This window comes from Hemicordylus capensis, chromosome 2, assembly GCF_027244095.1.
Source record: "Hemicordylus capensis ecotype Gifberg chromosome 2, rHemCap1.1.pri, whole genome shotgun sequence".
NCBI classification, from domain to species: domain Eukaryota; kingdom Metazoa; phylum Chordata; class Lepidosauria; order Squamata; family Cordylidae; genus Hemicordylus; species Hemicordylus capensis.
The window spans coordinates 393,288,760-393,312,558 of NC_069658.1; the positions used below are offsets into that span (position 1 = coordinate 393,288,760).

The 23,799-nt window shown below is 45.5% G+C and overlaps 1 protein-coding gene across 4 annotated transcripts in view; it reads right to left on the minus strand.

Annotated features, from left to right (window-relative positions):
* Nucleotides 1-23,158, minus strand: part of ITGB4 (integrin subunit beta 4) — a 123,037-nt gene extending 99,879 nt beyond the window's left edge. Inside the window, exon 1 of one of the 4 annotated variants that reach the window (XM_053293898.1) lies at nt 22,915-23,158. Coding sequence is in view for 1 of the 4 variants with exons in the window: in XM_053293896.1 (XP_053149871.1) it covers nt 22,661-22,665 (5 nt within the window). In the remaining 3 variants the exon portion in view is untranslated. Of the gene's footprint in view, nt 1-3,883; nt 3,956-22,660; nt 22,796-22,914 lie in introns of those variants that run through there. The other 3 variants (XM_053293896.1, XM_053293897.1, XM_053293891.1) reach the window with 3 other exon arrangements.
* Nucleotides 23,159-23,799: the final 641 nt, after the last annotated feature.

Consider the following 23,799-nt stretch of genomic DNA (forward strand, 5'->3'; position numbering starts at 1 on the left):
TGAGGAGGAACCTGTTGCCAGGGCGACTGGAGAGTTCCACCCTGTAACCGTGCTTTACAATAGAAAGAACCCAATTGTCTGAAACGGACTCTTTCCAGATGTGCCAGAAGTCCAATAGTCGAGCCCCCACCCTGCCGGCCAGAGAGTCAGGAATGCTGCTTGGGGCCCCGGGACTGGGGGCTGAAGGATTGACGGTTCTGGGTATGAAACGATTGCCTGCCCTGACCCCTAGATCTATTCCACTGGGGCCGAAAAGGGCAGAAGGAGTCCCTCTGCCTGAATTGTGGTCTGAAGGATCTATAGGTTTGAGTATTCCTGCGAGGAAAAACCTTATCTTCCTTGCACATGACCGATGGCAATGCCTTACGCTTGTCCTGGGTCTCAATGAGCACCTCCTTGAGTGCTTCATCCCCAAAGAGCTTGCCTCCTGCATAAGGAACAGCTGCCAGGTTCGCCTTAGAGGTGTTGTCAACTTTCCAATATTTGAGCCAAATATTGCGCCTGGCTAGCACACCTGCGCCCAACGCTCGAGCCGAGAAGCGCACACTATCGAAAGTAGCATCTGCTGCCAGGGCAGCCGCTTTTTGAAGACGTATTAGTTTGCGGCGCATCTGAGATTCGTCTGCCGGCGGGTCATTAAGCAGCTCATCAATCCATAACACTGAAGCTCTCGACACCAATGAGGCTGTAGTGTCGGCCCTGATAGCCATAGCCGATAAATCATGGACCCTACGTAGGGCTGCTTCTGCTTTTTTGTCTGCAGGATCCTTAAAAGTGGAATCCCCATCCTTGGGGACCACCACCCCGCTAAGTAGGGTTCCAAAAGGGGCATCTGTAAGAGGTACTTTTAACAGCTTTAAGGTCTCATCATCAAAGTCATATAACTTAGAAGCAGACGCTGGCGCACGCTTAGCAGAGGCGATGGCGGACCACTCCTCTTTAATAGTGGTAGTGAACCCTTCAGGCATCACTGCCTTAGACTGGAATGGCTTCAAATTGGGGAGAACAAGGGAGCCCTTGGATACAGGGTTCTCCTCCTCAGGTGCCACTGGCTTCAGACCCAAGGCAAGCAGGGATCGGTTAATGATAGCCTGGGCATCCTCTTTCAGAGAGAGTCTTTGGCTTTGCGCCCCCGGTCCCTGTTCCTCGGGAGTCTCGCCATCCTCCACAGAGGACGTATCGGGAACCTGGTCCCCGCTCTCTACTCCAGCCATCTCCCCTTTGTGCTGCATAATGTCGGGAGACTCCTCCCCTGAATCCTCTGAAGAGCGGAGCTCCTGGGAACGAGCGAAAGAGGTCACCCTCCTGGTGCGCCTAAATCGCTTCCTGACTGGGGACTCATCCTGGGAATCCGAAGGTGACGATGCCTCTGCCCGCCGCCTAGGCGCTCTGTCCCTGGACTGCCCCTTCAGTGCTGCTGCCAGCGAGCGCTGAACCGCCTCCTCGATCCAGCTCCTTAGGGCTGCAGGATCCATGGATCTCCCGGGGCTACCTGCTAGGTTGTCACCACCCGGTGGTTCAATGCCAGGGGAGCCCCTGCCTACAGATTGCAGGTCCGCCTCCCCGCTCCCCCGCGAGGGCCCCGGTCTCACCGGTAACTGCTGGGTAGGGCTGCCGCCATCATCCTGCTGCCTGTCGGGCTGCTCCGACTCTCCCCCGTGCTCCGATCGTTCAGGGCTGGGGGGCTGCCGCTGAGCGGACTGCCGGTCCTCCGCGGAACCGCCCGCCGACTCCCTCGCTGGGCGGCCGGCCGCTGGAGACAAGGGGGGCGGGGAGAGTAAGCACGCCTCCTCCAAAATGCGCCCGGGCAGCCGCGTAGGCGAGGCTGCCCTCTGAGAGTGCACTCTTGGCAAAGTTTCCCGCTCGGCGTGACTCTTCTTCTTCCTGTTCTGCCTTTTTTGTGGCAGGGACGCCGAGCGGAGGCGATCGTGCCTGGTGTTAGACCTGGCATCCACACCCTGGCCTTCGTACTGAGGGGAAAGCCGCTGTGGCCTGCTGGCGCCAGCAAGGCTCCCCCTAGTGGCCGACATGTTGAAAACGTCCCTTTCGGCTGTTCGGGCCTTTGGCGGGAAAGACCGTTTGCGGGCCTTTTGCTCCCTTAAAGCCAGGATTCCAAGGCCTCCCTTCGCGGCCATCGGACGGAGGCCGTCGGAAGGTGATGAGAACGAGGGAGACAGAGTAATAAGCAGCCGAAAGGAGATAAAGATGCAGCAAGAGAGAGAATAAAAGGGTTTGTTTTTTTTTTTTGGTTTGTTTGTTTTTTAAATAGGTAGAATTAGGCAATAGAGAATATAAGAAAAATATCTAGATCAGAACAGTAGACGAAGAATAGCAGAAAACAGCGGATAATAGGAAAATACACGAAGCGAGCTGAGTGATAGAACCTCCTGGAGCGAAGGCAGGAAGTAGAACTGAAGGTATACGCCCACATGCACGGGGTTAAGTCTTCAGTTCTTTCTACTTCCTGCCTTCTGGAGCATGTGGAGGGATGTAATCCCACGTTGGGTGACCTCCTACACCAGCCGAGAATATCATGTTTACTGCAAGCACAGGAATTCAGTATGATCAAGACATGGTTACAGAGGTGCTCTTAGGACTGGGCCACGGATATATGGTATGGTCCTCTGCCACCGGGCGGGGGGAAGCTCTGAACGCTCCAGGGTCCTCCATGATTGTGGAACACCCATCCACCAGCCTGTGGCCGCCCCAACAATTCTCAGTGGGCCGGCCGCCATGTACATGCCTGACTGGTCGTCGTCTGGCAGCAATGTGTGTTGTGGTGGCCATCTGGACTGTGCTCTGTGTAGGCTGCCACTGCCGCAGCACCGCAGTGTGTTAGTGTGGGGGCCCGGCCAGGGCCTCGGCAGGGATGGGGCTGCACTGCCGCCACTAGCAGCCATGCTGTGTGCGCGGCTGAAACCCACAGCAATGGCCCCGCCCTTCTGCCAGCCCTGGTGGGCGGTGATGTGTGTTTTGCTGTGGGGGGGGGCGGGGTGCATTTGCAGAGGAGGCAGGTGAGGTGGAATTTGTAGTCCGAGCAGGGGCGTAGCAAGGTTGGAGTGGGCCCAGAGACAAGATTTTAAAATGGGCCCCCCCCCACTCAAAGTCCAGGGCCTCCGCACACCCCAGGCCCCCAAGGATTTAAGTCTGATATTCCAAAATAAGTATGCTGCCTGGAAATACATTTCACTGAATACACACACGCACACGTCACAATATATAGTGATATACATTGAGTACTATACATTTGTTTTACTTTTAATGCCTAGAACACACTAGAAAGATGAATGATTAAAATGGGCCCCTCGCTGCAGATTAGCCAAGGCGACTTTCAACCATGCAGGGTGAGCCTATGTTTGTTTTCTCAGAATTCTGAACAAATTCAGTCAAGTTCGATTCCAGGAGGTTTTTCACAGGAGGCTTTTAAAGCCCTTTAACACACATCTCCTCTGGAATAGAGGTGCTGCATTCACATGTTGGCCAGATTTACCCTGAAGTCCCTGCAAGTTATTGGGGAGCAGTTCACACACAAGAAAAATAAAATAAAATAAAAGCAGAAGACATGCTTCACAGTTCTCACTCAGACCTTCTGGGTTGCAAAACAACTTGAACATAAGTGCATTTATAAATGAATGAATAAAATAAATATAATACTGTTTCTTCCAGAAGTTTTTGTAATTTTCTGCCATGAAACAAGCCACTTATAGGACTTTTTAGATAGTTTTTTTTAAGCCAGCAAATTTTCCAAGCTGTTTAAAAATAAATATTCAGAGACTTCTCAGTCCCTCCCCCCCATATCAAAGCCCTATGGCAAGCAGATCCCTATATATCTGGGGCGAGGGTGGGGGGGGGAAGGTAACCACAAAAAAGGAGTTCAAACTACCTGGCAGCAGGGGGTCTTCTGCTGCAGAGAACAGTGGAGGCCTCTCTGGCTGCCTCCTCCTTCCTGGCTGGCTTGGGCCCTACTGGAGTTCAGGCTTCGCAGAGGCCTACACCAGACCTCCGTGGAAGCCCCGCCCACCCGCCGATCAGCTGAGAGGCGGGAGAAAAGGAGCTCTTTGCAGCTTGTCTGCTGCTGGATTGCCGGCCAGGAGAACAAGCTGGAGAGACGGCGAACAGGGCAAGTGGCTGAGGAGCCTTGGGGCTGGGCAGGGGGCAATGGGGAGTCACGTGAGGTGCCTCTGGGGGGCCCCTCCAGGCAGTGGGGCCCCCAGACAACTGTCTCCCCTTGCCCTATCGTTGTTACGCGCCTGAGTCCGAGCTGAACTTGCTGCATGTGAGCAAGGGAGAGAGATTTCTGTGGGCGAAGCTGCTTCAAGAGGGAGAAGATGGGGCTGGAAGGAAGGAACCCTTTCAGGGAGGGACGCCTCTCTAGGGCTAGGATTGTTTGTTTTGTTTTTTTGTTTTCACTTTTAAAATGCTGGATTCAGCTAGGAATGAGCTTCAGCCATCAGAGAAATAAGGGGTCTGTGCATTTTCAGACTGAAGAATGCGTGAGAGACTTTTGAACAGGGAGAATAGACCCAGGGCTGAAAGCAACAGTGAAGTCACCCTTTCTAAACCGCACCCTCATGAAGTGCTGTTAGCACCTCCATGGCAAAAAATCTCAGAAAAGCTGCAATCTCCTTTTATTACTGTGTGCTACGTTTCCCTTGGCTGGATTATAGTGTGTGCTGAGTCTGCTGCTGCTGCTGCCCATAAGTCCAGATTTGACAGTGGGAGACGTCTATATTAGGGTGTATTTAAAACCCTGCATTTTAAGTTTAAAAAAAAAACAGCTGGAGGGGAAATTTAAGCCTTCCAGGTGCTTTTGTTGTTTTTTACACACACACACACACACACACACACACACACACACACACACAGAGAGCTTGGATATGAATGCCTAGAATAGAATGTATATTAATGGGGGGACCACAACAATTCCAATCAGGAAATTGGTGGAAAGATTTTATCTTCCTTCTCCAGTGCTGTAGTTAATCCATTTCAACACCTCCCTACTCCACCACAATACAACCACTCCCCCCACACCCTGCTCTCTCTGTATGTGTGTATAAAAGAGAGTGAGGAGTTCCTATCAGCTGATCTGCTGACAAGCAGCTGCCTGCATGGTCTGCACTATGTGACTACCAAGACTTGCAGTTCTTCTATGGATATGGATATGACAATTATCTATGTACCAATTTTCAAAAAAACTTCCCGAAGTGGTTTACATAGGAAGAAAGAGAGAAATAGAATGACTCCCTGTCCCTGAAGGCTCACAATCTTAAAACAAAACCAAAAACCAAAAAAACACACACAAAAAACCACCACCCAAAAAACCTTCAAAGGCTCTTAAGGCTTGGTGCAAGCCCGAATCAACATGTGCTGTGAAGTGACCCTGTTCTCTTTATGGGGAAAATCCACCCATCTAGTCCATGGGGGTGGGTTCTCTCTCCTTTGGCAGGTCTTCAAGGAGAAGCTGGATACAGAGTGTGATTATTACCTGTGCTGTGCCGGGTGCTTTCGAGAAGGGGCGGGGAGTGGGGACACACGAGTATGTCACGGGGTGTGTGTGTGTGTGTAGGGAGATGATGCTTAACTTGCAGTGGTGGAGTGGAGGCCTCCAGCAGGCAGGAGGGCCTCCAAAGGCCTTTAGGTCCAGGCTCCAACATTACCTAGGTGCACCTCTGCACGGTTCAGTCAACCAATCTTTATTATGGTCATAGACCAGCATAAAGTATAAGGGTGATTACATGTTAAAAGTGAGAGTAGATAAAAAGTGATTGCATATAAAATGGTACATATTAATACTAAAATGACTAAAAATACTAAAAAAAAAAGTAGATAATACACCTAAAAGCCTGAGAAATAGTAAAAGTCATAAAAATGGATGAAAGGCATAAAACGGGGGGGGGGAATAAAATGGATGTAATAAAGTTAAAAGACAGAAGTACATAAAAGCCTGAGTAATAAAACTGGAAAACAGCCAGATTAAAGATAAGGAACACTAAAAAGGGAGGCACGTGAGCAATTGTAGGGCCTGCCCAAAGTCACCAACCGTCAGATTAAGGCTGATAGGACTCGCTGCCTGTCATCCGCCAATGAATGCTGACTGCAGCCGCACAGTCCCTGGTGACACAATATGTGATGGCAGGCTTAGAGTCAGAGAGTAGCAAGGAGCTGCAGAACTGGCTCAGACAACCTGGATACTTGCTTAGCAATGGAAGGATGAGGGAGGCGCGAATGTCTCTATAGAACAAGCAGCAGAGGAGGACATGCACAGTAGTTTCAATCTGCCCTAGGCCACAGGGGCATAGTCGATCTGCAAATGTGGTCCTTCTATAACGGCCTTCTAGCACTGCTGAAGGGAGGCCATGACAGCGAGCCAAAGTGAACGCCCTTCTGTGCTTTGGAACCTCTAGTTGGGTGGGATATGCTGCTGGAGAAGTCGAATATCTAAGCCCATCACTGATATGAAATTTTGGGACCCTGCTGAGATCGGTTTGGCACTCAGTGTGTATAATGCGCTGCTTGATGGTTGCTTTTGCCTGATCGTAGCACTTGCTGAGCAAGGTCAAGGGGGAAAGGTCCAGGGTAGCTATTTTTGTCTCAATTGTCTGAATCCAGATACTGTAGATTGGTGATCATCGCATAGGGTTAGTGGGGCAAGACCAATTGGGCATAAGCATAGCCTGAGCCAATAACAGAGGCTGGCCATCCACACCCTAGCCTCCATCTTGATCAGGCCTATCTCCAGGCACAGAGTGGCATTGGAGACGCATCTCAATACTTGGGAGTGCTGCCCACAGGAATTTAGATTGTACAAGTTCCAAAGTTGCAATGTTGGGGAAGGGGCTGAATTGAGCACCATAGAGCAGCTGAGCTAGTGACTTTGGTGTGAACAGTTCAAGAGCTGCAGGTACATAATGGCCTCTTCTTGTCCGCAGGAATTTGAGAATGGCAGAGGAGCTTCTCTGGGCATTTAAGCCACATGTTCTCCATGAGCTTTCCCAGAGCGGCCAGAATGAAAAACTACTCCCAAGTATTTGAAGTGTGCAACTTGTTCAATCTTATGCCCCTCAATCCACCAAGAGTGGATCTTGGGCCTCCTGGTGAAGGCCATAATTTTAATTTTGTAGATTTACAGGCAGTCCTCCCTGCAGTGCAGCATCAGGGCCCTCAGAGCTCTTCTAAAACCACCCTGCAAGAGTATTTCCCGATGAGGTGCTGTAGAACTAGGCACTGATCGATAGTGGAGCACCCTTCCCTGAAGCCCACTTGTTCCTCAGCAAGAAGATTTTCCTGTTCCAGCCAATCCCTACGTTTCCTGTATAGGTGTCTCACATAAAGTTTGCTAATAGTATTTAGCAAACTGATGGGTTTGTAATTGTCCAGATTATTTTTTAACAGCCTCCAGTGGAATAAGGTCCTTCGCTGGAGCCTTCCCCGGTCTTAATTGGGCAACTAGACTGTGGCTCTCTGAAGTTGACCCTGGAGCCCATGGAGTATCCTCAATGACACAGGCGGAGCTTCTGCAAACAGCAGCAGGGTCTTTGTATAGGTTGTGAAAGTATTTCTCCCAGATCCCTGGGTGAATATAACAATCCAAGTGATTTGGACCATAGCTGGGAGAGTGCTTTGTAAGACGCCAAAACATGGCAGAATCTTTGGATCTAACAGCCTGGATGAGTCCCATCCAGATATCTTTCATGGCATCTCTTTCCTTACGAGCCAGGCCTCTGCATGGTGAAACCACCATTCATTATTTATTTTACTTTATTTATTTAAAATATGAATACCCCGCCCCTCCAGTACACTACTGCTCGGGGCGGCTCACAACAATAAAATAGATACAATATACAATAAAAGTAACCAAATTAAGTAAACAGGTTAAAAGTCAAGTTAAAAACCACAATCACTTTCAAATTAAAAGTTATTTTAAAAGCTAAATATTGAGAATTACAAAAACTAAAAACTAAAGAACCTACCAGATATAACCAAAAACTGAGCATTAAAAAGTCTCTTTCAAAAGATTTGTTCTTAGTTGTTTTTTTTAAAAAACACTGAGGGAGGAAGTATGGTGAGGCTCTTCAGGGAGGGCATTCCAAAGCCGAGGGGCCACAACTGAAAAGGTACTGTCTCTAGTCCCCGCTAACTGGATCTCTGTTAGTGGCGGCGCCTCTGTTAATGGCGGCGCCATGAGAAGAGCCTGAGATGATGAGCAGAGGGCCCTGGCAGGTTAATATGGGCGAATGTGGTTCAACAGGTACCCAGGCCCCCAGCGGTGTAGGGCTTTAAAGGTCAAGACCAGCACCTTGAATCTAGCCCAGAAATAGACTGGTAACCAATGAAGCTGCTGCAGGATGGGTGTGATACTTATGAAGCGACTTGTGCCCACAAGCATCCTTGCAGCAGCATTCTGGACCAGCTGAAGCTTCTGAACAGTCTTCAAGGGCAGCCCCACATAGAGCGCATTGCGGTAGTCCAATCTGGATGCATGAATGACTGAGGTCAGATCTGACTTCTCCAGTTGCAAGAATGCTATAGAAAGAGGAAACTATTCCTTGCATTTGCAAAGTAAACAGTGATTTTAAAAAATTAAGAAGTAGCTAGAGAAACTTCACACCTTATGTACAATGAGAACATCTGTGGGGAAGGTCTTTTATGTCATTGTCACAGGCATGTTTTTATGGAGGACTTAGGAAAAATGGTTATGTACTTTTTCATTTTGTGTTTGTCTTCACAACCAGCTGTTTAAGAAAGGTCACTATTATGGAGTATGAGGGAATAGCTTGCACAGTGTTGACACTCAAATGCTTTTAAACATGTTTACTCAGAAAGAGTCCAGTTTCAGTATGGGTCTTACTTCCTGTGGAGGAACGAGGCCTAGACCTCTTGGGTTTCTGTAAATAAGCCCCTGTAGTGTATTGTTGTAGCGGATTAAAGCCTTTGTCTCTGAGGTAGCTCATGTGAGAGAAGGAAATACTGAATCATCCCTGCTGAGCTGCCTGGCCTAAAACTCTTCTGCATTTTTGGTAGGTTCAAAAATGGCTGCCACCAACACCCGCTTATCAGCAGAGCTTAAACCCCCTTGGGCTTGGGGTGGAATCCCAGGGAAACTCTTTTTGTTTTCTATTGGAAAAGTACAAAAATCTTCTACAAGTATGAGTGAGCGAGGAGGGGCGATGAGTGAGTTAGTGAGCAGGGAGGGGGCGAGCAAGTGAACGAGCTGTGGGGAGGGGGTGAGTGAGCAGTGGGGGGAGGGTGAGTGAGCAAGTGGGCAGGGAGGGGGCGAGTGAGCAAGCAAGTGGCAAGGGGAGAGGGAGAGAGTGAGAGGCGGGGAGGAGGCAGCTGAGAGTGGGTGGGTGGCTGACAGTAAGCAATAAAGCAGGGGCTGTGGCGGGGGGCATAGAGCGCAACAAAGTCCTAGTGCACAGATGCTCTGTGCAGGTTCTGCTGGTAATATATTAATATTTCCAAACCTCTTCATGTAAATAAGCCCTGGTAAATGAACTGTGTTAGATTCCTAAAAACCTCTGCATTGTTTTAAATAGGATTTCTGTGCTTGCAAATCCCTGTGCATGGAGGAGGATGGCAGGCTGGCAGGGCCAAACGTCCATTCTTTTCTGTAGTTTCACTTTTGGTTTAGCATTTTTGACAGTTGATCTTTGGCGGGAAAAGAGATTTCAAGAAAAGGAGGGATTTTTTGTTTGTTTGTTCTAATTGGATGGCTTAAAAAATCGTTGGGCCAGAGAAACTGTATATATTGGGAGTGTTTCAAGAGGGACGTAAGTGAAGCCAACAGAGTCCTGAGAGTCAGAGAGTCTTGAGAGCCAGAGCTGAAGGTTGAAGATGACAGAGAGTCCTGGAAGTCCATCTCCTAGAGGATGAGACCCAACTGAAATCACTAAGAAAATCAAGAGCCAGGCTAGATTGTGCCCCAGACTTGTGCTGTAATCAGAACCACCCAGCAAGCCAGAAGCTGACAAGAAAGCACAGAGGACTCTGAGCAGGGACCAGTGAGTAGAGAGTCAGTTAGTAGATCTGTTTTCTCCAGTTTTTATTTTCCCTGACCTGCTCTGTTAATAACTGTTTCGAATTTGTATTCTTTTTTACAGCAAAAGTAATGTTTTAATTGAACCAATTTTTCTAAAACTAAATTGTCTTGTTTAAAAAAATTAGAAGCTTGTTGATTGTCTCCATCCCATGCCTATAAGCCTTTCCACACCATGGAGAGTTTTTTGTTTTTGTTTTGGAAGGGCTGTTGTAGTGGACCCAGCCATACCAAAAATCCACTTGGTGGCAGCAGTAAAAAGGTTAGAAGGAGCAGAGGCCTGTTCCTCCACACTTCCACATACACATGCATAGGACTGCCGCCTGAGGGCTGGGCTAGACATGATGGGGCAGCCATGAGTACTTTATTCATGTTTGCTTTGGTTACCGGTATATATAAAGCGGTGTATTTTTTTTACATGACATCATGGAACACAAGTATGAGGGAAAATATCTTTAAGCCTTGCTTTACTATGTTCTGTAGCTCAAGACAATTTTCTGTTCAGTTAGGCTTATTCCCAGTATTGGACCAAGGGAGGAGGATGTGGCTCTGATTCTCTCATATGAACATAGGAAGCTTCTTTATACTAGTGATGTGCAAAATATTTTAACTCGAAATGGGCCGTCTCGAGTTTTTCAAGCTCAAAACAAAACACCCTTTAAGCAAAGGACCTGTTTCAAGCTCAAAGCAAAACCCCATTTTGATTTGAAACATTTCAAGTGTCATCTTGGAGGTCTGTTTCCCCCTTGCTGATTGGTTTTCTGGCACTGGCTTGCAATCTCCTTGCTTCTGGGTGGCTTCTTACAAATCAAGTGTTGTCATGGTCAACTGTGCCCCCTTTGGTGCGGGGAGGGAGGAGAAAGTTGCTCTAGTTGAACATATAGCTATGCTTGCTGCTAAGGGTGTTGCTGTGGCAGTTGTTGCAATGCTAGGAAATAAGGAGTCATAATTGTCTGTGAAAGAGCAACCTGTGCCAATGATGTTATGGGCCAGTGATTCTTTAGGTTAAAATTTGTTTAAAATGCCCATTTATTTGGGGGGTTAGGTAGGAACTAATAAATTATTCTTCATGTTCTGACGGACACACATAATGTCATTTTATTAAGATCTCACAGTGAGGCTATTCTCACACGCCATCTAACCCAGGCTAGGTTAACTGCGCATGAGAACCACCACGATGGGACCCTATCCCAGCAGGGCAGTGCCATCTAGCCTGGCTTTTAAGCCCGGCTGTTAGCCGAGGTTAACAACAGCAACAAATATTTATATATCGCTTTTCAACATGAGTTTCCAAAGCGGTTTACACAGAGAAATAATAAATAAGATGGCTCCCTGTCCCCAAAGGGCTCACAATCTAAAAAGAAACATAAGACACACACCAGCAACAGTCACTGGAAGTACTGTGCTGGGGGTGGATAGGGCCAATTACTCTCCCCCTGCTAAATTAAGAGAATCACCACGGTAAAATGGTGCCTCTTTGCCCAGTTAGCAGGGGTTGCATTCCCTGCTACTTGCACTCCCTGCTACTTAACCCTGGCTACTTGCTCGTCTGCTTCCAGCCCAGCCGCACACAGAGATGGGCACCTAGATGGGCATCAGAGGAATACCCCAATGCACAGTGCATTGTGGGATTCCTGGAGAACGGGATGCATTGTCCTAGCCTCTGGAGCTTCATGCGGCACCATGCAGCACTGCTTGTCTGGGAGCGCAGTCTGCACTCTTAGGAACATGAAATCGCTCATCTGGGGGGGAAGGTGAGTTTAAGCAGCCTTCCCGCCCACCAGGTGTCCCTCCTGTTCTTTATTTTGGAGCTCTTCAGATGGCAAGCCTAGCACAGTCCAAATGGACTAAGGCATTTTTGCACAAAATTCTGCCCAGCTGTGTCCCTTGTTTGTGAAGGGCTTGTGTCTTTCAGTTTTGAATTCATGCTAAATCATACAATCAGCAGTATAGGAAGCCACCAGAGGAATAAACTATTTCCATTTAACATAGCTTATAGTCACACGGCTGGTTTAGATGAAAAAATTGCTACACAAAATCACAAAACCACCCCAGGTATTTCAAGAATGATACCAGTTGCAAATCAAATATACTTGAAGCCCAAATCATCTGTAAGCCTGAGGACAAAGAAGGGGAAAGAAGAGATCTAATAAGGAAAGCAACTGCAGCTCAGGAATGTTTTGATTTTTGCTTTTGTCATGTTTTCTCACAGGCTCTGGCCTTCTTCCAAATACTGCTTAAGACGAAATCTCTCAAACTTGTTGGAAATTGCTTGCTGTTCTTCCATCTAACACTAGAACAAGTGCTGTACACATACTGAAAAATCAAATGGGTACAAACAATTTTTTTTTTGGTCACCAGCTTTAACTTTGCTTGGCTAATATATTGTAATTGATGTGTAGCTTTATATTGGCATTCCTCACATAATACTTCAGGCAGAATGAGTGCATAGCCAAGACAAGAGTAAAACTCTTTTGTTTAATGCAAGGAGATGTCTGCAAAAGAGGCACTTGCACTAGTTCTAAGAGGACCTTTTGCAATGTCATCCCATTAGCAATTGGATGATGATGATGATGATGAATTTGATTTCTATACTGCTCTTCCAAAAATGGCTCAGGGTGGCTTACACAGAGAAATAATAAATAAATAAGATGGATCCCTGTCCCCAAAGGGCTCACATTCTAAAAAGAAACACAAGATAGACACCAGCAACAGTCACTGGAGATACTGTGCTGGGGGTGGATAGGGCCAGTTACTCTGCCCCTGCTAAATAAAGAGTGTTCAGCAGAATGACACCATAGCTTGTCACATGTCACATATATTTAAAAAACAAATGAACCCTGCTGCTATTAGCCATAGAAGGGGAAGCATCAGGTGCAAAAAACCTCCAAAACCCAATACAAAACTTTATTTTAGCTTCCAACCTAGAGATCACACGAGTTCTTCCCACAGCTCCCAGGCAGCTTTAGGAGGCTCTAGCACTAGTTTTCACTCCTTGGGTTTCTTGATAGTCATGTAAAATCTAGATGACATGAACTTGGTCCAGAGCTGAAATCATCACATTGAGTAGACATGATGATGGATGGATTCATCTGATCTTCTTTATGACTAGCACTTATTAAGCTCCGAGGATATAAAACCGGTGTGTACAGGGGCGTAGCTATGGAAGAGGGGGTCCATGTTCATCCCTCTCTCTGGCGGCCCCCAGGGTGAGGGGGATAATGAAGAAAATAGGGAGGGGTGGAGCTGGAGTGGGGCCCCTGGGTTCTTTGAAACCCTTTCGCTCAATTATAGCTACACCCCAGGATGTGTACAGTATTATATTGGAATAAGCCCTTAGACCTAATTTCCAGTGGAAAAGACATGATGGCAAACAAGCCATCAAGGGGGTGGGGGGGAACAGGTTCTAAGATTTTTCAAAAACCATTACACTGACTTTAATTGGGAGCAGGGATGGCATTTTAGACTGTAGAGGTGTGTGAGTGTGCAGAAGTGATTCAGTAGCAGAGGACAAGATTCAATAAGATACAAAGGCCCATGGAAACATTCAAGATTAAAAAGTGCAAAGCAGTGCATTTCTTGTCTTTATCCGATATCTTGTTTTCATACTCCATAATTATAGCAATGCTATCAGCACGAATAATTTTGCCCAAGCATATCTTTTGAATAAGTGTAGTGATAGGCTTCCATATGCATTTATTTGGGCCAAAAAGAGACACTGCCATGACCATTCTCACATTTCAAATGAGATGCAGACCTTGGTATATGTAATATAATATTGCAGACCTGTTTCTTAAAAGAAAGTTAACCCCTGTTAACCCCTGCTAACTTGGCAATGAGGCACCTTTTAATGTGGTGATTCTCTTTATTTAGCAGGGGGAGAGTAACTGGCCCTATCCACCCTAGCACAGTACCTCCAGTGACTGTTGCTGGTGTCTATCATGTTTCTTTTTAGATTGTGAGCCCTTTGGGGACAGGGATCCATCTTATTTATGTATTATTTCTCTATTTAAACCACCCTGAGCCATTTTTGGAAGGGCGGTATAGAAATCAAATAAATAAATAAATAATAAATAAATAAAAGTGAAACTGGTGCTCATAGGAGGTGCTCATAAGGAGCTTCCCTTTCTCCGTCTGTGTATGGAGAAAAAAGAACATGTACGTTTTATTTTTATTTTTCTGCCTGCCTTGACCTGAAGTTCGAAGATTTAGAATATTGTTTGGGATTCCATGCCCCCTTCCTTGGTCTCAGGAACACTCTGAAAACATTTTGATGACCATGTTGTACCCCAATAGACTATTGTGATAAAGTGAGGCTAAACAGCACGGAAATACTAGCAATTTAACTTTCACTCTTCCATGAGATCAGGGTAAGGCCGAATATAAAGCAGAGTTTAAAGTTCAGGCTTCTTCTTGTCGGCACCTTTTCTGTACTTAAAGAAAGAATACCGCCACACAGGAGGTTGTACTGGGCAAGAGGTACTGTACAAGAAAAGTCTGCCAGTTCTAAAGACCGGATTGACTTTGCAAGCTTGACCTGATCCAAATAAAATTTATATATAAATGTCTATGAATGTTGGCAGTCCAGACTGTCACTTAACCATTATCTTTATTTTTAGCCTACTTTCCAGTAGGCTTATGAGATCACCCGGCATTCTGTGTGTGTGTGAGTCCCCCTATCAACTTCGCACCGCCTGGACCAATATGAAACAAATGGGGTACAGTTGTAGAGACACACAGGGACACCTCAACGGTGTAGTTTGTGATGATGTCATCCACCCCGATCCAAGATGGCGGACATGTAAACTTTTGAGGCTCAAGTGGGCTAACTTGTGAACCGCATAACCAATTTGAACCAAATTCGCTACAGCTGTAGGGACACATAGGGATCCCAAATGGTGTGGTGTGTGATGATGTCACCCACTCCAATTCAAGATGGCGGCTGCATTAACATCTGAGGAGCAAGCGGGCTAATTTGTGGACTGCCTAACCCATGTGAACCAAATTGGGTACAGTTGCAGTGACTGACACACAGGGACACCTCAACAGCATAGTTTGTGATGATGTCATTCACATGGATTCAAGATGGAGGCAGATGCGTAAACTTTTGAGGCATAAGTGGGCTAACTTGTGAACTGCTTAACCGATTTGAACCAAAATTGCTGCAGCTGTTGGGACACATAGGGATGCCCCAATAGTGTAGTTTGTGATTATGTCATCCACCCCAAAACAAGATGGTGGACATGTGAACTTTTGAGGTGCAAGTGCACTAATTTGAGGACTGTCTAACCGATTTGAACCAAATTTGGTACAGTTGTAGTGAGTGACACACAGGGACACCTCAATGGTGTAGTCTGTAATGTCATCCACCCTGATCCAAGATGGCGGATGCATGAACATTTGAGGTGCAAGAGATCTAACTTGTGGACCTTGATTTGAACCAAATTTAGTCCAGTTGTAGAGACAGTGAAAGGCAAGTAAGTTGATTAGTTCTTACTAGAACAACTTGTTCACAGTTGAAGTTTAGAAAGGATGGGTGACATTCTAAACTATGTAAATACGACCAACTGTATTTAGTACTTGCAATCAGAATAAATTTAACATGGCACAGCATACAAACTGCCACACTTCATAGTATCTCAGTGGCACTATCAGACTCAAACCCATTGCATCTTGCTAGTTCTAGCTGTAGATCAGACTGAACCAAGGCCTAGCCAACATGAGCCAAAGAGCTACTTTTACTTGGCTACGTGCAGAGACGTTTCTTGGAGGACAAGACCACAGGGCTGCTGTAGGCTGGCCATTTGTGCCACTGGATAAGAAAGCTGGTTCTGTGCCTTTCCTTGCAAGTTCAAAAGCTACTTCCAGCCTGGAGTTGTGGACTATTGTACTTGGACTAAAAAGATCTGGGTTCAAACCTCTGCTTCGCCATAAAGTTAATCGGCTGGCATTGAACAACTTGTTAACTCTCAGCCCAGCTCACAGGGTTGTTGTGAGAATAACATGTGGAAAATATTGTACACAGTGCTATTCATTTCTAAAATCAATGGTGGGCTGCAAATCTTGTTTGTTTTTAATCTGATAAGATCTTTCAAAAACAAAATTTTACGGGTAGCATTTAGAACACTCCATAGGCCCTCAGGTGGCTCTTAGGTATGACTGAATTGTGGTACATCTCAATTTAAATTTGATTTCAGACCCGACTGGAAGATGGCTTACATTCACACAACACTTGATATGCATTATTGCCATTACTGAAAATGAAATACTGTATCCAGGTTCCACCATGTCCCTATCCTTACCCATAAAAGCCTTGGGCGTGCGTCCGTGCCGCCCGTGTCTTTTTCGCCCGTTCTGGGCATGCGCGGAGATGGGCGGCCATGTTGGACCCGGCTGCTGGTGGGCGACTGGCCCCGATGGCGGCGGCCGCCGCCACGGGAAACCAGAAGGAGCAGAAGCGGCGGGCGGAGAGTGCGGCCGAGGCGGCGGCGGAGCCGCGGCCTCGGCCAAAGGAGTGTGGGCCAAGGAGGCGGTGGCCGTGGCGGGGCGACTGGCTCCGATGGCGGCGGCCGCCGCCACAAGAAACGGCGGGCGGAGAGAGCGCCCGAGGCGGCGGCGGAGGTGTCGGCCCAAGGAGTGCGCCCGAGGCGGGTGAGGCGACAGCGGGAACCACCACCACCCACTAGAGCCCGTTATTACAACGGGCTTACACATACTAGTACTGTATAAAAGATGATGGTAGTGGAATTAGAAGAGGACAAATGTTCATGTATACATGTTTGTGACATCACCAGAAAAATTAAATTGTGATGACAATATTAAATTGTGATTTCAACATAAACCTGTGACACAGTGCTCAAAGACTGAATGAAAAGAGAACAAGATAGAAAGAAAAGACCAAAAAAGTTTATAATGAAATAAATGCCATCTGCTGTCCCCACTTGCATATTCAGGAAGCATATCCATCTCCTGCCCCCACTTACATATCCTTTCTTCCTCTGTCTCCCTCAGAATTTTGGCTTTTGTACTTTGATTAGGGCCGTTAAACTTGCAAGATGAACTCTTCCTTATGCCTGCAAGAATCAGCCAGTACTACAACAAGACAGTGATACAACGGCTCTTTTGTTATATTCAAATCCCAGAAGATATGAAAGGATTCAGTGTGTTTGTGCCCCTCCCCTCCCTGCCCGTCTTTAGACCTTTTCTGTCGCTCTGCGGTGGCTTTGCTCAGCTGCTGGACAATCTGAGTTTGTGCACACACCCCTCTGCATGTATTTGCAAGGCCCACACACCTCTCTGTTCATCCTTGAAAGCTCAGTTGGGATTCAGAGCACACAGGACCTAAGGAATTCAGGTTCTCTCAACACCTTGGTCCTCGCCACTATAGAAGAGTTTTTGATTTTTTTATCATTGTCTGCTATTTCCCACGTCTGATATAATATCCATGCCCTCTTCCTAGTGCTCCCTGATTGCTAGTTTGTGAAGGCTCATGGCTCTGAATCCTTAAAATAGGATAGGCTATACATCTAAGTAGAATCACAACTCTCAAGCCGTTAAGATATTATTTTGCTTTAATAGTTGGAGAAAGAGTATGCAGTCTTTCAGATTACATAAAGCTCTTCATCAAGTAGAACACACAGGACAGTGTTCTGTGATGCTTAGAAGTTTACATATATTACATCTACAGATGTTGGCCTAGTTAAAGGTACTAACATGACTGTTTGATTTTACCTCTTTCTTTTATTCTATGAAATCAGCTCAGTCCCCATGCAACTTATTGGGGAACACATTCAACTTTATGGTATCACTAGAATGTAGGAGGACTAGTATCCTGGCCAGTTGTAGGAAAATACAAGTGTTGAGAGCGTCCAATCACAGATCTCCAGGTAGACATAACGTGAAGATCTGTGATTGGATCTCCTGGGACCTTTTTGTTTGTTTAAAAGCAGATGTGGTATAAGTTTAGATTTGGACTGGGTTCTTGGCACAGGAGGAGGGTGTTTTGTTGTTGTTGTTGTTGTTGTTGTTGTTTTAACCCTTTTCTCCCACCATTTCACCAGTTTAAATCTCTCCCAGCTACTATTAGTCATAGAAGGGGAAGCATCAGGTACACTGCAGATCAGATATCCCATCTGATGACAGATCTGTCACATCATGTCTCATTTCATCCTAAGCTATTCATCTCATGCATTAGCCTCCTTCACTGACCTGTTTCTCTGCTGACCTGTGTGGTTTGGTCCAGTCGCATTTCCCCCCCTTTTGCAACATTTGGGTTTTGGTTTTTTTTGTCCCAGTTTGTTTTGTCAGGAGCAGAGAAGGAAAGGTTGGGAATTACTGAACATTGGGGGTGGGGAGTTGTGAATGATATATACAGATAGGGGAATGAGTCTATGGAGAAGGTTGGAAACTGCCAAGTGCAGCCAGGAGCCTCATCCTTATCCACAAAAAGTCTTGAAGCCTTGCTTTTCAGCAATTGTTGAAAACATTGCTGTTTTCTAAACCTTTAACAAAAGCTGCCTACAGATTATCTAGTGCCTCTCTTCAGTCCTTAATGCCTACTACGTTGCACTGATTTAGAGCCAACTCCACTGTACACAACAGGAGGAACTGCAGAAAAAAATGTGAGGTTAAAACGGGATGAAAGGAGCAACTTGATAAAGGACATGAAAATAGCTGTATTGACTGTTGGGTGGATAGATTGGTGTTAAAGCTGCCCTTTAATAGCATGAGTCTCAGGATGGCATACATTTTAAAGTAAACAAATACAGTAAATTCTTCTCTCCAGACCTTTTTGTTCTGTAGATTAAAAGAAAATTAAAAACTGCAAATAAAGAACAGACGTTTTGACGTACAGACGTGAACTTCAGTGTTCCATGTCTCACTGTTTAAAAATCCACACTCTTATATCCCAGATACTTTCCTTAGATTTAATACAATAAAATTCGATATGAACAAAACAAGAACATCAGAGTTGATGTTAGAGACACCACATGCGAGAAGACCCTCTCTCACAGTATATTAAGTTTCCACTAGGAATAGCACAGGGAGCAGAAAGTGGATGAATGAGTTTTCAGGCAACAGAACAAGCTGTTTGCTGGTTGCCTGCACAACTGTGGTGATTTACTGTGAACAGATCAACAGAGAGCATTCCAGGTCAGGATGGATTATTATTATTTATTTTATTTCTATAGTGCCATCAGTGTGCATATCAAAAAAAGCCCTTGTCCTGAGGAGTTTACAATCTAAAAGGCAACAGAGGGAAGGCAGGAAGGTAGAGGCAAAGATAATAGAGGAACAACATATGAAAGTATGTGTACGTATGTTTCATTTTGGTAGTAGACTTCCTTGCCTAAAAATTAAGGCATCAAAAGTGCCACACCCCTCAAATGAAATTATTCCGAATAGACACAGATGGAAAGTGATCCCAGACCAGCACTACCCTTCCTTGCCATCCCTTGGTAATCTTCACATGCAGGTATTTAAAAGCAGACAAATCAGAATGTCTCTAACTCAAAACTCCCTGTACTCACCTGAAGAAATGAAAAGGAATTTGGCTGTTTACAAAGATTCATGTCATCTACTATTCTAATCCAAGCCCTGCCAACTTTTTTCTATAGACAATAGAGAACAGAAGATCGAGTGGACCAGCAATCTCTTATCTTATTAGGCATCACATATCCCAGAACACAAATTCTAACTCCTGAGGTCTATAATTTTGCAGAATTTAACATCTCATCCTATACTTGCAACTGGGCAGATCTCATGCTAAAGCAAGACGCCTAATATTTTGCCAGCAGAACAGGCACATGGCTCAAGTATAAAGTGCAAACTCAGCACACAACAGTAGTGGGCATTACTGAATAGATACAGTTCATAGGTAGGATACGACCATAACCAGCCTTTTTCTCAGTGGAGCTGCATGGGGGAGGGTGCAGGGGGAGGGTGCAGGTGCATCTCGGGAAGTGCTTGCAAGAACAGGAAGTTTCTTGAAAACAGAGAAGCCCGTGCACTTCTCTACAGATAACACTGTCTATTATCCTGAGCTCCTGACTGAGTTGTTGCACTCCTTTTACCTCTCCATTATAAATGCTGTGCTTCAGTCTCACTCCATTAATCTTCAGACTGCCCCCGCCACCCACAACAGGCTGTAAAAGGGCAGTACCAATATGCCCTTCCTATCATATTGTGCTGAACACAGGATGCATTGGGATATCTTCATCCATATGACAGTGATTTTGTTCTCTCTCCCCACTACAGTATAGCAATAGCAATAGCAATAGCACTTACATTTATATACCGCTCTATAGCCGGAGCTCTCTAAGCGGTTTACAATGATTTAGCATATTGCCCCCAACATTCTGGGTACTCAAATAGTATAACTATTTCAGGCCCGTCCCAACCTTTCAAGCACGAAACATTTGGCCAAGTCCAGCCCTCGTTTTAAGAGACTGAGAGGCATGAACAGCACTACTAGCAAGGGAAGTAAAACCAGTGTGAAGTGGCCCCAACAAAGAGGAAAGAGTCTTTCTTTCTTATAGATATAGCAGAAAACCCAAACACCTTAACCCAGAGGTTTCAGATGATCTAATCCCATTACTCCTTCCAGTCTACTCCCCCCCCCGCCGCCTTTATTCTCTTTCCAGAATGAATGACCACCTATGTCTTTGGCAGATTTTCTGCCCCGTAGCACCAATCAGTGCCCATAAATGGCCTCTCTAAATATCCATTCTGTTTGCTATCGCTCTCCCTCCTTTCATGTGACAAATATACTCCCATTATGGGATTCTTCCTATTGTTAGTGAGTCAAAGAGTACATACTAACTAGATGGATATTGTGTGTGTGTGTGTGTGTGTGTGTGTGTGTGTGTGTGTGTGTGTGTGTGTGTAGGTAGGTATGCAAGTGGGGGAGCAGTGTGCAAAAGTCCCATGTTAGGAATATGCCACATTTGCTGGTGCTCCTAACCCAGTGGCTAATGCACTCGGAGAGGTGTTAGGTATCAGGGAAGGAGGGCATCATTTAGGGAGTGGTGGGATACAGTTCTCCCTTCCATTGTGTTTTATCTCTCAGACAGGTTCTGCACAGTGGATGTGGCCACTGTTAAAAATTAAATGGGCTCATGTACTAAACAAACAATCTCTTTGCTTCAGCAAATGACTGCTTTTTGTTCTGTGTTGATAAATTGCTGCAGTTATTCTGAGGCATAATCTACGTGTGTGTGTGTGAGAGAGAGAGAAATCAGAATTTAATGTGGTAACTAAGATATAAGGCATTTGTAACAGCCCCTACTGGAATCCAAAATGGCACACCAGCCTGGATGCCTGGCTCCCTAATCCCAGGTGTGTGTGGGCTGCTTAGTGGTGAAGGAAAAGGCACTACACAACAGGTCCAGAGGCATTCTTTTTATTGCTTCTTTACATGCCCCAAGGCTGCACTCTAGCACTGAATCAAAATTCTGAGCTTGAATTCTGGTGAGTCATGGTCAGGCTTCTGAATTACCGTACAATTTCTGTACAATTAATCTATTATGTTACATCTGCCCCCCCATCTTATCTTCTACCCTTTACAGATTTACTTGTCACTCAACTTCATGTCTACTGTTTTTCCTATTTTAAACTATTCCTTATTCTCACATTCAGACAATGCTTTTAAAAGCCTCGTCATACACACACTGACTGCCTTATTAAATCCTTCATTCAACTGCCTTTCTGGATGAACATGCTACATCAAACTGAGAGCTCAGACTTCAAAAATTTGCTCTGACGATCAGAGCAAATATTCTATCTTCAATTAAACAATTGCATCATGAGTTTAAACATTCCCAGCCTGAGTTCCTGGATGTAGATAGGTAGCTTTAGTCTGTGTGTGAAGCATGAACATTTGATAGGTTGTTAATTTTATGAAAACATATTTCTTTCTGCTGTCTCATTAAGAGAGTTGCCACCTTTTTAAAAGCGGAAGTTCTCCTGTGCCTTTAAGAAATGTAACAGTTGTGTGACAGGCAGAAATTAAAAAGTTGAAAACCATCTCATCATGCATCACACAATGGCAGGATATGCTTCACAGTTTGCATTTCTGCCTGTTGTGCAGTTGTTAAAAGCACAGAAAACGTACAAAAGAGGTGTCAGTTCTCCCTTCTTGGCACAATTTAACTTTCTCTTAGAGAGATAGGGAGGCACAAATCATTAAGGCTTTGAGCTATTTTCTTTTTGATTTCATAATGAATGTTTCATATCAGTACTCTGTGTGTGTGTGTGTGTGTGTGTGTGTGTGTGTGTGTGCGCGAAAGAATTGGGGGTGGGTATTATGGACAGAGTACAGTTATTTCTTTTTTTAAACAAACTGATTTCCAGGAAAAAAAATCCCAGCTCTGGAACATCAAACTGGCTGATCAACAACTTGTGCCAGGTTCATGCAGTGCAAAGACAAGAGACAGCACATCACAAAGTTTAAAGTATATACAAGCACCCACTGAAAACCATGGCACACACCTCATCTGCTTGGCGCCTACCTGTATGAGAAGTCCTATGACTCATTTAACTGTTTCCTCTAGTTAATCGATCAGCAAAGAAAGAAAGAAAAGCCAGCTCAATAGCCGAGAGCAGAAATGAATTAATTCCACAAACCTCATTAGCACTGGGTCTGATTCAAAGTCCAAATCCTGTGCAGCAATCCAAATAGCAGTCACCCACACACCAAGCCAAGAAATTCCTCTAGAGTCAGTGGGAGGGGGAACTTCACTGCTTCATTGCCATTTCCAAATGTAGTGTTCGTTTTTCCTGACTACCACCCCACTCCTTCCCCTCTTAAATTCCTGTTTTGCTTTAGATGCCAAGCTGAAATCCTCTGGAAGGAAGGAGAGTTCACGAATGTGACATACCTCTGCAGGGATCCTCGTTCCTCTTGATGAAATGTTGACTTCCACCTTTTTTTCTTTTTATGCTGCTGCTGCGCTTTAGAGCTCCCTCTGGCTGACTTTCTTTCAGCAGGGGCATATGGAGTGGTTGCGTAGCAGCAGTGGGAGCAGCACTCAGGCAAGTGAAGTTGAAAGAGACAGTTTTATTTTAGCTCAGGTGTGTGTGTGTGTGTGTGTGTGTGGGCAGAGGCGGGGTGGCTATCTGTGACTCAGGTTTGTCTGGCATTCCTGTGAGTTATGCACACCTGTATGGACAAGAACAGTCTGGGCAGCCAAGCTGCACTGCCTTCTCCTTCCCAAACATGTTTTAAAAAAAACAGACTCCCACCCACAGGAAAAGGGTTGACGCTAGGAGCTGAGATATAGCCCAACCCAGCTGTACTTCCACAACAAAGATTTGCAAAAGGGATTGTTTGAGAGCAGGGGAGGGACAATAAATCTATTTGTCTTTAAGGTACCCAAATACTCTTTGCTGAATCAATCCAGTTTTTCAGGATTGCATCTATACACATTGTTTCGTGGCAGGAAGAATTTGGCTGGACTGTTTTAAAATCCTTTTTCCAATCCAGTTCTCTTGTCTCTCTAGATCTTTTCCTCCAAAGTTCCTCTGTTGCAGAAGCTGAGATAATTTTGTACATTGGTATCTGAGGCCAAACAGCCCCCTGAGAAAAGGTCACTAGAGTTCCGGCAATATCAACAAGCTCCAACTTTCTATTTCCTCCACTGTCAGACAAAATAAAAGTGTAATGATCAACATCCTTTCTTTGTGCCTCAGAATAGGAGAAAGAACAATTGGACCCCAGCAGCCCCACCAAACAAAATTACAGCATCCAAATTCCCAAACTTTAT